This window comes from Heterocephalus glaber, unplaced genomic scaffold, assembly GCF_053883595.1.
Source record: "Heterocephalus glaber isolate CG9 unplaced genomic scaffold, H.glaber_assembly_v1.0 deba00001561, whole genome shotgun sequence".
NCBI classification, from domain to species: domain Eukaryota; kingdom Metazoa; phylum Chordata; class Mammalia; order Rodentia; family Bathyergidae; genus Heterocephalus; species Heterocephalus glaber.
Window position 1 is genome coordinate 11902182 of NW_028258349.1, and position 14507 is coordinate 11916688.

The 14507-nt window shown below is 44.0% G+C and overlaps 2 protein-coding genes across 2 annotated transcripts in view; one reads left to right on the forward strand and one right to left on the reverse strand.

Annotated features, from left to right (window-relative positions):
• Pepd (peptidase D) overlaps positions 1-1305 on the forward strand; it is a 121774-nt gene extending 120469 nt beyond the window's left edge. The window contains exons 14-15 of the mRNA XM_004858914.3: positions 28-219; positions 772-1305. Coding sequence (XP_004858971.1) covers positions 28-219; positions 772-909 — 330 coding nt within the window. The 3' untranslated portion in view covers positions 910-1305. The remainder of the gene's footprint in view (positions 1-27; positions 220-771) is intronic.
• A 3354-nt stretch (positions 1306-4659) lies between these two features.
• Cebpg (CCAAT enhancer binding protein gamma) lies at positions 4660-13503 on the reverse strand. The gene is made up of 2 exons (XM_013077557.3): positions 13352-13503; positions 4660-8026 (listed from the first exon to the last, which is right to left on the reverse strand). The coding sequence occupies exon 2, from the start codon at positions 7928-7930 to the stop codon at positions 7475-7477; it is 456 nt and encodes a 151-aa protein (XP_012933011.1). The 5' UTR covers positions 7931-8026; positions 13352-13503; the 3' UTR covers positions 4660-7474.
• Positions 13504-14507: the final 1004 nt, after the last annotated feature.

Below are 14507 nucleotides of genomic sequence, written 5' to 3' on the forward strand. Positions count from 1 at the left end.
GGTCTGCCACCTTTCCTCTCCCCACAGGGTGTGGAGCGCATTGATGAGCCAGGTCTTCGGAGCCTGCGCACTGCCCGGCAGCTGGAGCCAGGCATGGTGCTCACTGTGGAGCCAGGCATCTACTTCATCGACCACCTTCTGGACGAGGCCCTGGCTAACCAGGCCCAAGCCTGCTTCTTTAACCAGGAGGTCCTGCAGCGTTTTCGCAGTTTTGGTGGGGTGAGTGTCCATGGACCCCACATTCTTGCTCCCAGAATATCCACCACCCCACTGCTTCTGCTCATCACCTTTGTCTCAGGACAGAGGACCTGGTGGAGGAGGGACAGTCTTGACTTCCTCACTTGAAAATGGCCTCCCCCTTCATGTGGTCAGTCATCGGCCAGGTGCCTCACCCCTCAGTAGGAAAAGACAGATTCTCCAAAATCCCTGCTCACTCAAGGGGCTCCCATCCACCTGACAAGGACAGGGCGAGCAGGTGACACAACCAAATGGCCATGTGAGGAGCCTTCCTCTAGCCCAGTGAGGGAAAACCTTTTAGAACTTTCAGTGATACAAACAGCCCACAGCACACATGCCATAGGTTCGCCCCTCTGCTGTAGGCAGTCAGCCACAGAAGCTTTGAAACGAAGCTCTTCTGTCATTGTGGGTTATCAATCATTTCCTCAGAAAGCTTTACCCACACAGCAGGGGTCAGGCTGGAGCAGGATGGGCCCATTGATGTGGCACAGGAGGGCAGTTCAGTCATGATAAGCATCTGTCCGTCTGACCCAGGTCCGTATTGAGGAGGACGTCGTGGTGACTGACAGTGGCATGGAGCTGCTCACCTGCGTGCCCCGCACTGTGGAGGAAATTGAAGCATGCATGGCAGGCAGTGACAAGGCCTTTACACCCTTCTCTGGGCCAAAGTAGAGCCCACCAGGATGCCCAACCAGACCATGGGCTGGGCTTGCACCCTCTCTATCAATCAGCCTGTTGATTGGCCCTCCAGTGGTGAGAAATGGTGCTCAGAAATCAGGTCTTGGCATCACTATTTGATCATACCAAATAGTGCCATCTCCTAGAGAGAAAAAAATGCTTTTCCTGTTAACGTTCTGCAAGATCACACCCTTAATCAATTCTGTACTGTGCTTAAATGACAGTGACTTTAAAATTCTGATTGAAAATAATCCAGTTCTTCAGTAGCAACTAAAATGTACCTTGCTGCCATTTATATTCCTGTTCTTAGGAAAGATGCATTTCCAGTGTTTTCTCCCAAAAATCAATATGCAGAATGGAATTTGCAATAAAAGCTTTCCTTAAACGGTCCTTTATCCTCCTTTATATCCTTCTCGGGACCCACCAGCCCTGAGAAGATGGCCCAGCTAGTGCCTCGGGAAAACAGTGATGGTGGCTCAGGCCCTGCACCCTCTGCCTCAGCCTGTTCTGATCTGGCGGGATGAAGGCAAGGTGCTCCCCCAGGGGCTTATATTGAGCCCTGGGGACTCTGCTGGGCTTCAGTGTCACCTTCCCATCTGCTGCAAGGGTTCCCAAGTCTCACAGACATCAGAACCACTGGAGCACTTGCCAAAAGGTTCCTGGAAGTCAGGCTCAGATCTTCCAAATTAGAATCTCCGGGGATGATGCCCAGAGAACTATGTAAACAAGCGCCCCTAAATGCTCCAGATAGATTCACAGGTTTGCAAACAACTCTCAGGTGATATGATGGTTAAGCACAGTGCCAAGATTCACCCATCAATACAGCACTGCCAGAGATTTGACTGGAATAGAGTTGTTGACCCAACCCTGCAAGATCCTTTTTAAAACGTGGTTATTACCTCAAAGCTAGGTTTCTGCAGGGAGCAGGATTATACCCCTCAAGGCCACAGACAGAATTTCATTCCGAGGTAGGGAGCCATCCAGGGCCCAGCTGTGCCTGGCTCCTGCCAGTGGTGGGATTCCTGGCCTTCCTCTGCTTGTCCGTTTGTCCCACAGCCCAACAGGACTGACCCTCCCCACAGGTGGCTTCTAGAACTCTGCACACGAGTTCTTCAGTCCTCTCTTCCAGGCACTTCTGAGCCGAGGTGAAGAGCAGGGGAGAAAAAGGATGTCATAGCAAAAAACTAGCCCAAGCTAGTGACTTTTGAGGAGTCAAGGGGTTCAGTACTAATTTATTGCTTCCTATGATAGTAACACAAAAGTGTTTATGATGAGACCACAAAGAGATAAAAGCCAGGGCTGGGGGTATAGCTCAATGGTAGAGCACAGGCTTAGCATGAACAAGACCCTGGGTTTGATCCCCAGCAAAACCAAAAGAAACAGCCCATATCCATTCCAAATCATCATGTCTTATTTGCTTTTTAGATTTCCAGCACCGATTCTTTAGGGTTTCTGCTGTTGCGCAGATGTGTTCCCTCAGTTACCTACGGGTGACACTGAGCAGTTTTAGAAATAATTGGGTTGGGGCCGGGGATTTAGCTGTGGTTCCGCCGCCTGCCCAGCAAGCACAGGGACACAAGTTCGATCCCCAGTACCAAAAAAAAAGAAAGAAATGATTGGGTCTTTCTGTGCATCAGCTGAGTTGTAGAGTTTACCAAGCATTTCTTCACCTGCTACCCCTGACAGACATGTTCAGGTGTACAGGACTCAATTTCCCCCGCCTCCAGGTGAAACCAGTTCAGCTCAGGCTGAAACTCTAAATGGATAGTTTTGTTGAGAAATGTACATGAATGAACCACATTTTTCTCCTCCTAACCCTCCAGACTTTCCTTACCAAAACTGCCCATTCCACATAAATGTTTTCTGTGATCATCAAGCATGTGGATGAAAACCAAGCAGAAACCACAGTAACTAAACGCCCTGTCCAGGACAGACACTGGGAACATAGAGTAACAGGCTGGCATTCTTTGATGGCATAGGACCCAGGTGGCCAGCAGTAGCCATCCTTGCAACCCTGTGTTCCTGAACTGTATCCAATTGTCTCTAGACTCTGCGGAAATTTGTATAGCTTCAAAAACACACTAGGAACCCTTCCAGAAGGCTATACAGTGCTAAAGCCTTCCCCAAACTCTGCAAGGGCCTTAGGTATTCATTCAGCAAATGAGAATCTATTGTGCCAGTACAGTATAAACATGAAATCCCTGCACTCAGAGGTTGTAGTCTTCTAAAAAGAGACTACAGGGCCGGTGATTTAGCTCAGTGGTTCCACCGCCTGCCTCACAAGCACAAGGACCCGAGTTCAATCCCCCTGTACCAAAAAAAAAAAAAAGACTACAAACATGCATAACCGTGTTGTCTCGGTGAAAAGTACTATGAAGAAAGTAATAGGATTGACCTTGTACAGGCCAGGGAGCAGAGACCAGGTTGAAAGTGAAAAGCAAAAGGAGATGCTGCATTCTGAACCTAAAGAACTGCAAACACTAAGAGGGAGAACGGAGGGAAAATAGTTTGGCAAGATGTAATGGAGCCATATCACCATATTGGGTCTCATCTTGGTCACCCTGGGACATGATAGAATAGTTCTGGAGAACATGTGGTGACTGCTGTCCAGGAAGACCAGTGAGGAGCCCATCACCAAGGCCAGGCAAGAGTGGGATGAGGGGAGATGAAGAGGCTCGATACCAGTAGGAGGTAGAACTGAAAGGGGGTGATGTAGAAAGACTCTAACAGCTACTTCAAAGGGAGTGGCTGGTGTTTGGCAGGAAGAGTATCTAGTACAGTGATGGCGAACCTTTTAGAGCTTTCAGGAATTTTTTTTTTTCTGGTAACGGGATCAAAGGGGATCAAACTCAGGACCTTGTGCTTGTGAGGCAGGCGGCGGAACCACTGAGCTAAATCCCCAGCCCCTAGAGCTTTCAGTGATAACAGCCCACTGTGGCACCCGTGCCATAGGTTTGCCAACACTGAAGGGAATGGTGTTCTCTTTTAAATCTATGCAAAACGGTTATGTCCTCTTCAGATCCATATAGGCAGTGAAAGTTGGTCTCAACGTGCTTTTATTAAAAAAGGCCTGGCACCTCCACAGAAAAATCTCTAAAATTTCCCAAGACAAGTCACTGGATTCCAAATTACAACTAATTCATAAAAATGAAACAAGACATACTATCCATAGAAATTACTATGCAATTTTCATGAGGATGCAAGTAGAAATTTATCTAACACATGAAGGAAGTGAAGGATCACTTTAGTATCTTAATGGCATCTTTCTTTAAAACAATTCAGATCCGCTTCTTGGACTCAATATTTATGAGATTAGCCAATTCATTTCTACAAACCCGCCTGTGGACACAACATGTAACTGAAGACGGCATACATACTATAAAATTACATTGTTAAGGGAAGGGCCTTACTTTGACCATCTACTTCAAAATTTAAGGATTTGTTACCACTCTGTAAATGGACACCACACACTGAGACATGAGATGATTAAGCTGAACTCAACTGCCACTTTCCCTATTCTGGTATACATTTTAGACCAAATACTAAAGGTATAACTAAAAATGCACTCATGTTTAGAGAAAACTACTTCCCTGTCTACCAAGGGAAATCTAGACTTGAACAAAAGCACCTCCACCCCTCACCCCCGCCCCAGGCAACAGGAGACAGCCAAGCCTGCATGCTCTTCAGAGCTGTTTACATGTGCTTTTTGTTATCTAATGTAAAGAAACCCACGATGAAATACAGTCATTGTTCCAAAAAGTTTTTATTTTAAGATTTATTGAAAGAAATAAAATTATATTAAAAAAATAGAGTAATCTCACAAACTGAAAGCCAGGAACAAAAAGAACAAGTTAGTACTTTTTCCTGAGAGGCAGATCTAATTAGCCATAGAATGGACTTTCTCTTTCCTACCTTGTGTCAAACAAAAATTACTTTTCCTATTTCTAAGGCATCAGAAAGCACTGAGTGCTAAATGGGTTCTTCAGGTACAAAGTTTCAGCCCTCTAATGGGGATTAAGAAACATCAAAAGCTGCTACGGTTTCCTTTCTTTTAATATCAAATTGTACATACTTCTACTTTTTACATAAATTTGAGAATTTTACACTCATGACCTGAATTTTAAAAATTGAGTCATATTTTATAGTCTTACTAATTCTTAGTAATGTCCAAAGCATATGAACTGGCATCCCAACAACTGAAAGGGGCCAGACACAGGAAAAGCTGCTCTGCTGTCACCATCTGCAGCCTCAACCAGTCTAAAGGCACCTTCCGAGATGCAGCTAGCAACTTTTACTACAGCCTAATCCTTAACCACCCAAAGTGATGCAAAACAGATCAAATCCGAATGGTTCCTAAGTTACAAACTCACAACCAAAGTTACAACAGTCCCTTTACAATTCCCAAAACTCTAAACTTACTCATTCTCGATACTTGAATTCTCTCAATTTCTGTACTCTCACTTTTGGTAGCTAAATCTACCAAACTAAAAACTTCCATTCTTAACCACTTGAATAAAATAGTGAAGATAATGGTTAACGTTTTTGTTCTATGCATGACTGCTCGTGTTCAATTCTGATTTGCATAGGTAATAGGAAAGCTTGAATCAATTTTTCTCAAACACTGAGTACACACTCTTGATTTCCCTACAGCTTTTTTCATATCACTGGTAACCACAAATTTCATGTAGACATCCATTTCTGATTTTTTTAAATAAGGGATTAAAATATAACACCTATTATAGGTGTTTAAAGATTCAAGTGGGCTAACTACATCTCCAATTAATTATACAACATCAATCAGCTGTTAGATTTAGTAGGACTGTGTTGGTAAGTCCTAGTTATTTGAATATCTATCAACCCCTATGAGTAGATCGATATTCCAGCCAAAGTAAACTGCTGTTGGACCCTAACTTAAAAAGGAAAAAAATCTACCATTTCTTGGTTGTATTGGGAATTAATAGCCCTCCAGGGAAGTAGGTTCATGGAATAGCACCTGGCTCCAATCCCACATTTACAAGGACCTTGTAGCCCTAAAAATCTCTGCTGAGTTGCAGGGTACTATGTCATCTTCTGCCCAGGAGAAGAGCACAGTCAGCACACTTCCACCAAACCCAGGGTGCAGCTTGAGTTACAGTCTGGTTACATTATCCCAAGTCCTAGTAGGAAACAGCAGTGTGGCCAGAAATGGCCACATTCAAATAAGAAACCTTAATCACGTCTGACTGTCTAATCACCATCCCAGGCACAAGACAATACACAGAAGCCAATAGACTTGAACTAGCATCATGCTCTAAGACAAAGTTAACAATCTAAACTGCCAACACTGATATAACAGACTCTAGAGGTGCCCTACATTAGTGATTGCCATTTTTTTTGTCTCCACAAAAATGTCAATATCCTGAGTTTTACCAGCATTTTCTTTCCAAAATAATTTATGGGACATAAAAGCAAACAATGAATCAAAAGAAGCAGTGGTACACAAAGTCGGGAACAGCCCACTAACTAAAAGAACTGTCACCAAAAAAATCCCAAAACATAAACAGATGTATTTAAGCAAAATAAATTAAAGGTTAAAACCTTCACTTTCAAGTTTTCTTAAACTCTTGTTTTAGGAGATGGTATGGAATTGATATATATTTTCTAGTATTTGGTTAAGATTAATACCAAAATGTTACTTCACAATTAATTTTTTCACAATAAATTTTTGCCTTTAAAAGTCATGGCCCTATAGCAGTTATTTTGAACACAGAAGAAACCACCAGCTGAATATTCCAAATCCTAATCAGTAGCTTATGTTATCAAACTGTTAAGTCATTTTATTTACTAACTTGACTGTCAAAATGGTACCAAAAAAAAAAAAGCCAACTCAGTTTACTAGCTTCTGCAGAAACGAAAACTCTGGTACATAAATGAGGTGGTTTTTTTTAAGGACATAAAATAATACCAATCCAATAACCCAAAGGTATCCCTAAATCATAATCCTAATATGCTTTACTTTTTGTTATTTCTACTTTTAAGCTATTTAACTGCATATTGCTTTAAGATGTGACGGAGCTTCTTTGCTTAATCTGACATCAAAAATCACTCCAAATTACAAAATGATTGGTTTCTACAGCCCTAGAATTTAGAATGAAATCACGTAAGATTAACATAGATGGAATTCAACTTTTCCAAATCCAATTAATTGTATCTATTAAAACTGAGAACCTTCTGCATGACCTGCCAGTTTCCCACTCCTTTTGTCAAATTAAAAAAGTATTTCTGGGGAAGTCAGGACTTATTAAGAACATTAAGGTCCAGGATATGTTTGTCCAGGATATGTTTACCATATACTTTAAAAATTTTTGTTTTTCAATTGCCACAAAAATCCACCTCATTTAAAGCCATATATTTAATCGACACTGCTACTCAACTCTTCAGTGCTGATCCTAGAAAATAACCTCCAATGGATCTTTGAATAATGGAAAAAGATGGCATTGAGCCATGAACATCTGAGTGCTGTAGGTGGTCACACCTTTAATGTTCAAGCCACAGCTGTGAAGTCTGGGAAGGTTGAGGTCTACTGTCCTGCAGTATCAGAATTTGTTGTTGTAGTTTCAGTGCTAATGGGCTGCACGTTGTCTGCAAGGTTGTGTGCATGCTCAAGAAACAAATCTTTTAGTACACTTAATTCTTTTGTCAGCAATTTAATTTTTGCTTCCAAGCGTTCATTCTCTTCTTTGAGCTGATTCACTCTTTGCAGCGTGTCTTGTGCTTTCTGCTTGCTTTTCAATCTGCTCTTTTTCACAGCCATGTTGTTCCTCTCTCTGCGCTGACGATACTCGTCACTATTTCGATCCATGGGCGAACTCTTTTTGCTCTGCTTGCTTGGAGGCACGGCTTTGCCTCCTCCCCCAGGGCCAGCAGGCACCAGCTGAGGAACCTGCTGCAAGCCGCTGGCATGTGGCTGAGTGTGAATAACACTTATTCCGTTCACTCCTGGAGTACTACTGTTTTGCTGCGCTATCTTGCTCATTTGGGCACTCTCCCTTGCCAACACAGGTCAGGTAGAAATGAGAGCAAGGTGATCAGTCGCTTCCACAATAAACTGCCAAAAAATCTTCACATGTACCTATTAAAAAAAAAAATAACAAACTCCATTAAAATACTTAAAATGACAAACAAATGAGCTTACATTTGTATGTACCTAACACAGCAGGCCACCATTAATTGATCATGCTAACAAAAGTCTACAGCACCTGCCAACTGACTGTTCCAATGTTTCAGAAGTCTAAAGCATTTAATTTAGAAAGGGGAGTTAGTACAGAAGACCATAAGGCCAAACCCAGCCCATCTGAATCCCCGAGGGTACTGCCCATCTGTGATTCTTATACACAAAGGGAGGAAAAACAAAAGAATACCACTAATTAGGTGACACGCAGAAACTAACAGCACTTGATAATCTGCCAGAGAGAAATCTGAGCTGTTTGGGTTAACTATGAAAAGCTGAGTTCAATTATGGTACAAAAGAACCTACAAGGAAAGGGGGACAAAGTTTAAATATATGGTTCAAGTCTAATGAGAAAGTTGGAGTGGAGTGCCCAGTCTGCAGTATTCATGAGGAAAACTGTGCTACGATCTCAGCATGTTCCTTATGCGAACACGCAGAGTGACTCATCAAGACTGGACTTTGTTCCCATAGCTATCTTTATGGAATAATTTTAAAAGGGGTTTTTGCTTTAGCAAATCTCAAGTGAGAGCTTACTGCATTCACTAAGTTGGTTTCTTGGATTTAAGAACTCTGAGACACCCAGTGTGTGCTACCATTTACCAGGCTTCTGATGTTTTTTCTTCCTGACATAACTAATAAAACATCTAAATATTCTCAACCTGAAACCATAAAGAAAAAAGAAAAGCCCTAATGATACAACCAAGGAAATGCAAGTAGTGAGACTCAGGCTGGATGAAGGAACTGAGCAACTGCAGAGCTGGCACTCACTTGTCTGTCACTAAATGAGCTCGAAGGACATGCTAGTTCTGAAGCGCTACTGTGGTGCTGCACATAAGAAATGAAGTCACAGCTTCAAAAACTACTCAGATTTGGATGCCTCAGAATTCAGTTAAGTCCCCACAGCTGCCTGAAGAAGTATCAAAGCACACCTCTCCTATCATGAGGCCAACACACAAGAATCTAAGTGAACTGTGTCCACCAAGAAGTCACAGCATTCAGGACTTTAGAAAGCAGTGTTATGGGCCATAAAACTACCTTGTTCTCACAAAACTGCTAAAATACAACAGTGGAAAAAACCTAGGCTCAGAATTATGAAACTGTCCCAAATAAGAACATCCCAGTTATTAAGGAAAGTTCACTTAGTAAACACCAGTAGCTTCACCCAAAACTTTAGCCAGGCATTCCTGTAAACACTGTTAGTCTGTTTTTGTTTTTTCCAATCTTTGCTTTTAAAAGTCCATACATCATTACTTTCAGTTGTTTCAAAAGCCACCCAAACAGCCCTGAGCTAGTGGATTATCTGTCCTCACTCCAGCACTAGGCAAGATAGCTCCCTTCCAAACTCGAAGCCCATCTTCAGTAACAGGCAATTCACAATTTTCTTTGAAAATTTATTATGTGGCCTAATTTGTCTTCCAGTTAAAAAGTGACTATTCAATATTACTTTGAGCCACCCTTGCTGTCATCTAACACTAGTGTTATCTAGGGATATAAAGGTATAAAGGGAATATAAATGTTTCATCCAATTGTTGAGAATTTGAACACCTGTCCTGGGACTGTCTTAATCACAGTCATATCTTAATTATCTACTTTTTAAGTTTTTTATATATTAATTTATATTCACAAATCTTTAAAGCCAATCTCTACAGTCAGTGTGGCCTAAGTTCAGAGAGCCAAGAAGTACAGGCTAAAAACCGTGTCAAACCTTACTTGGTCCTGGCTCCCACAGCTTCACGCTGCCCATACCCCTTCCCTTCTCGGGCTTCAGTTTCCCAGCTGCACATGACTGACAGAGTACTGTCAACTCTAGTCACTCTTACTCATGACAGGCTCCAAACTCAGTGACATTCCTGCCTGTTTCAGTACCCAAAGGTACAGGAATAGGGAAGGGCTCATTTACCTCAGCCTGACTCATCTCTCCAAGGCCCTACACTAAACAAAGAAGGCAAGGTTTGAAGTGAGTCTTTTGGCTTGAAAAATAAGAGTATTCACTGAACCTACCAATCTGTAAAAGTTCATGAATTTTTTTTTTTAAGTTCTTCAACAATAGGCAAGCCAGGAAAGTAGCTCTTAAAGTGAAGAGAAAATTAACCAAGCAAAGCAGATCAAATAGCTAAGTGATTTAGAAGACAACTGCAGTTTGTCAACTTTGCTTTTATACTGAACAAGGCACTGTCACTTACACTGTTGTTCCTCCTATAAACATTTACTAAGCACCTACAACAAACCTAAAAGTTAGTTTACTTCAAATTTAAACCTAAGTGAAAGTGTGGCTCCTATGTCAACAAATACTATTCCAAAGTTCAGTCTACTGAAGCAGGGTGGTGCCTGCTTCCTTGCAAGTGAAGCGTTCAAGTGGGAAGCCATAGGAAAGGGAAAGAACAGTTCTTACAGTGGGATCCCTGGACCAGCATCATCATTCAGAAACTTTTTAGAAATGTTAATTCTCAGGTTCCCCGGACCTACAAATGAGTTCTGGGCACAGGTCTGCACAGTTTTGTTTTATGGGGTCTTCCAAGTAATTCTGGTATTGCTTTAGTTTGAGCTTCTGCTGTAAATACGCAATTGATCTTAAGAATCTGGCCTATACGAATAATAGCTTTTTTTCACATTCAAATTTCTTAATTCAAGCAACAGTCAGTAACGTACTAAAAACCTGGAATGTTAGAATGAGTGAAAGAAAATCAAAATTTTCTTAAGTATCATTTGGGGAAATAAACCTGTCAAGAATTTTCCTAGCCCATTTGTCTCTTTTTTCATATACTAGAATGAGATATTTCTCTGCCAAAATAGACTTTTCACTCATTTTCCTTAGTGAGAGTCAACTCTTCAAAATATTCACAGGTGCTTCTCCCTTGCCCCAAATCTGTTCAATCCTTGGGAATCTGACAGTTTTATCACAAACAAAAGAATAACACACCTACCACTCTGCTCCATCCCAACGCCACAGAACTTACTTCAGGTGACATCATCTCTCAGGGCCACCAGTCTCTGGTTTGGCAGCATTCCCACCAACCACTGTCCCTACAGCAATCTGACACAAATCTGAGTGTGTCACACCCTCTGCTGACAATCTGTCTGTGGCTGCAGACTACAGGATCGAACCCAGGGTCCTATCCCTCTCACCAGCCCCTGCTTCTTTACTCTTCAACAATATCAAATCACTATGAGTCTCCTAAAAGATCTCTGCTTTCTCTTTGCTTTGCACTTCTGTCCAATTTGTTCTCTCAGTCTGTCAAATCCAACTCCCTGTAGGCTACGTCAGAGGCAGGCTGTTCATCTTCACATGTCCAGCACCTAGTGGAGTCCATGAAGGAAGGGCCATCCTTGCAAGGAGAACGTAAACAGTCCAGTGGGGTATGAGAAGAATATGTTTGTTTTAATGGCATCTTTTAAAAATAACTATGGTGTGATTTACAACATATAAAACAAATAGATACAGAAGCTCTATCAGAAGCTCATGCTCAATTTTCTTCACCAGACCTCTCAGTGATAAACTTGGAATTGTGGCTACGCCTAGTTATCATTACTGGGAGCAGGTGAGGCACTTCAGACCCTAAGACTAAATTCAGCCTGACAAGGCCCTATGTGTGTTGCTCAGTGGCTCACCATGTGCTGTGTAATTCCCCAGAGATGAAATCACTTCTCCAAGATCACAAAGCCATGCTGACAATATAATGGACTCTTGGGAATTTAAAGGATATTTTGAAAAAATGGAGTTTTGTTTTCACCTGTATTTTTTTTTAAGGCATGTATTAAAAAAAAAAAACTGAACCAGCCAACTGTGCTCTCCAGAAGCAGGAAACAAGAGACTGAAATATTCTTCAGCTTAGTGGCATCCTGTAATTATTTAACCTTGTTTATAGTCTCTGCAGAAACAGAGAACTAACCTGGAGAACAGCTTATCCCAAATAGCTTATCCAAGTGGTAATACCTAACTAGATGTTAAATGTGAATGTACAGGCCTGGGGGTGCAGCTCAGAGGTAAAGTGCCCCCGCCACCCAGCACGCACAACACCCAGGGTTCCATCCCCAGGACCACAAAAAAAAAAAAAAAAAATCCGTTCAGGTGTAGAATTTCTTAGTAAAACAAGCCCTCACAGTATTTTCTTTAGGAGTCACATTTTGAAGGGAAACAGGTTTGCATTAAATCATAATCAAATGAGGTGAGTGTAAGCTAAGAGACAGAATTCCTAATTTTTGTGCAACCCACCAACATTAAAGCTTTTCTACTGTGGACCCACTTTAGGATGCTAGCTCACAGTATAAACTTCATACAAGTGAAAGCCCAAACATTTCAACCTCCTGAAGACCAGAAACATAAAAGTTACTTGAAAAGAGACTATCCTTCTGCTCATACGTGCATTCCTATCCTCTCCTCCTGCACACCTCAGTTGGCTATTTTCCCGTGTTCCTTTCAACCATGCTAAAGGGAGTTTCACTGCTTACTCGTTTCTTTCTATTCAATTCGTGGTCGCACCATGTTTTAGACGATGTTCCACAGTGAACTGCAAGAATATACAAGCAAAATATTTTTTTCTGTAAAAAAGCTATGTACTTAAGGTGGTGCAGGCCTGTAATACCAGCACTGTAGGAGGCTGACTCGGGGAGATCGGAAATTGGACCCCAGCCTGGGCAATTTAGCAACGAGAGACCCTGCCTCAAAATAAAAAATAAAAATATGCTGCATAGGCCCTGAGTTCAACCCCCAGTACCAACAAAAAAAGCTATGCATTTATACAACTCGCTTTCCCTATCACTCTGAGCAGAATTCTGGTCCACCCCTCACAACGCCCTTTCAGGGCAACAGGAAACATCCTATGTGGCAGTAAACTAAGATATGGTCCGCCTTCTATTCTGGGAACACCTTTCATCCCCGGGGGCCAATGCGAGCCTGGCTTGTCACGCAGCGCGTTTCACAGGCGGAGGGCCGGGTTTTGGAGGGGAGCACACCCCGTCCGCAGCCCGGCAGCGAGAGGCGCCCGGGGGAGCGCGGGGGGCGGCGGGCGGCGCCTGGACGCTGGGCGGCGGCCAGGGATGAGCTCAGTCTCGCCGGTGTTGCCCGCAGGTTGCATCAGACGCCGCGCGGGGCCCCGGCCTGTGACTAGGGCCGCGAGGGGCCTTCCAGGCCAGGGCCGGGCCCGACCCCACGCAATCAGCCGGCTCAGCCGCGGCCTCCCTCTCTTCTTCCTCCACTCTCTCGCCCGCCCACCGCGGCCTCCTTACCTGCGCCTCCAGCCGGCCCGCCCCCAGGCGGCCTCCACTCCGAGCGGCCCCGCGCGGCGGCCCAACCCGACCCAGGTCTCCCACCCCGCGAGTCAGCTAGGAGGTGGGACGATTACGAAACCGGTAGCCACCGCCCGTTCCGCCACCACGGCCACCGGCTTCCCCTCCTCGCCGGGACGGCGCGCGCCGCCGCCGCCTCCAAGACCAATGAGAGCACCGGTCTGAGGGAGATGCACCGCCCCTCTAGACGGGCAGCGCCATTAGCCAATCACAGGCAGTCTGGCTGTGGGAGGCGGGCCCGGGGCAGAGGCGTTGACCTCCGCGCCTTGGGGCCGGCGGGAGTGGCGGGTGTGGCGTCGGGTGACACCGGCTCGGAGTTGAGGGCGATTGGTGACGAGGAAAGTTCTGTTGGAGTCGGAGACTTGAAAACCATATCCTCGGGAGAGAGACACCTGTCTGGAAAACAGCATTTCCTGCGGTGGACTTTTGAGTCACAGATTTCTGTTTTGGTTTCACAGTGTCCTTTGGGAGCCCCCGCTACGTTCCTCGCGGAATTTTCCGGAACTCCCAGCAGACCCGCCTCCTCGGGGCGGGGTGGGGGTCCCCGGATGATAGCGACTGGAGGGAAGTCCCGGACCTTCACGGCCCCGAGGGTGACTGCTGCGTGCGTGCGTGTGTGTGTGTGTCGGGAGAAAAACACGAATGCAGCAAACTTTTTCCAGTGTAAAACTCGTGTTGCTGTCTCGTTCGTGCAAACTGGAGACTGGTTCGTTGTGGTGAAATAAATTGAATTTGCGAAAATTCATTCCTTGGTGGTATCTTCTAGGTGAACAAGTGAGGCATAATCCAGTTTGGTTTATCTAAGGCAATTCACAGGAGGATCTGAAAGCGTCTTTTAAAACCAGGAAGCATCGCCTTGGGTGGCGGACAGAGCCTGCCTGATAGGTTTGATTGCTTCCTCTTTAGCAATTCTTATCGTTCAAAAATACAGACGCTGTGAAAGAGGAAATGTTTCTTCATCGCCGAGCCATGGGAGCAGATCTGCCTGTTTCGAGGAATCACTAAGAGATGTTAAAGCATCTGCAAAAAAAAAAAAAAGTGGCTAGGCGCGGTGGTACAACTGCTGTGATAGCTGAGACAAAAGGATCACAAGTTT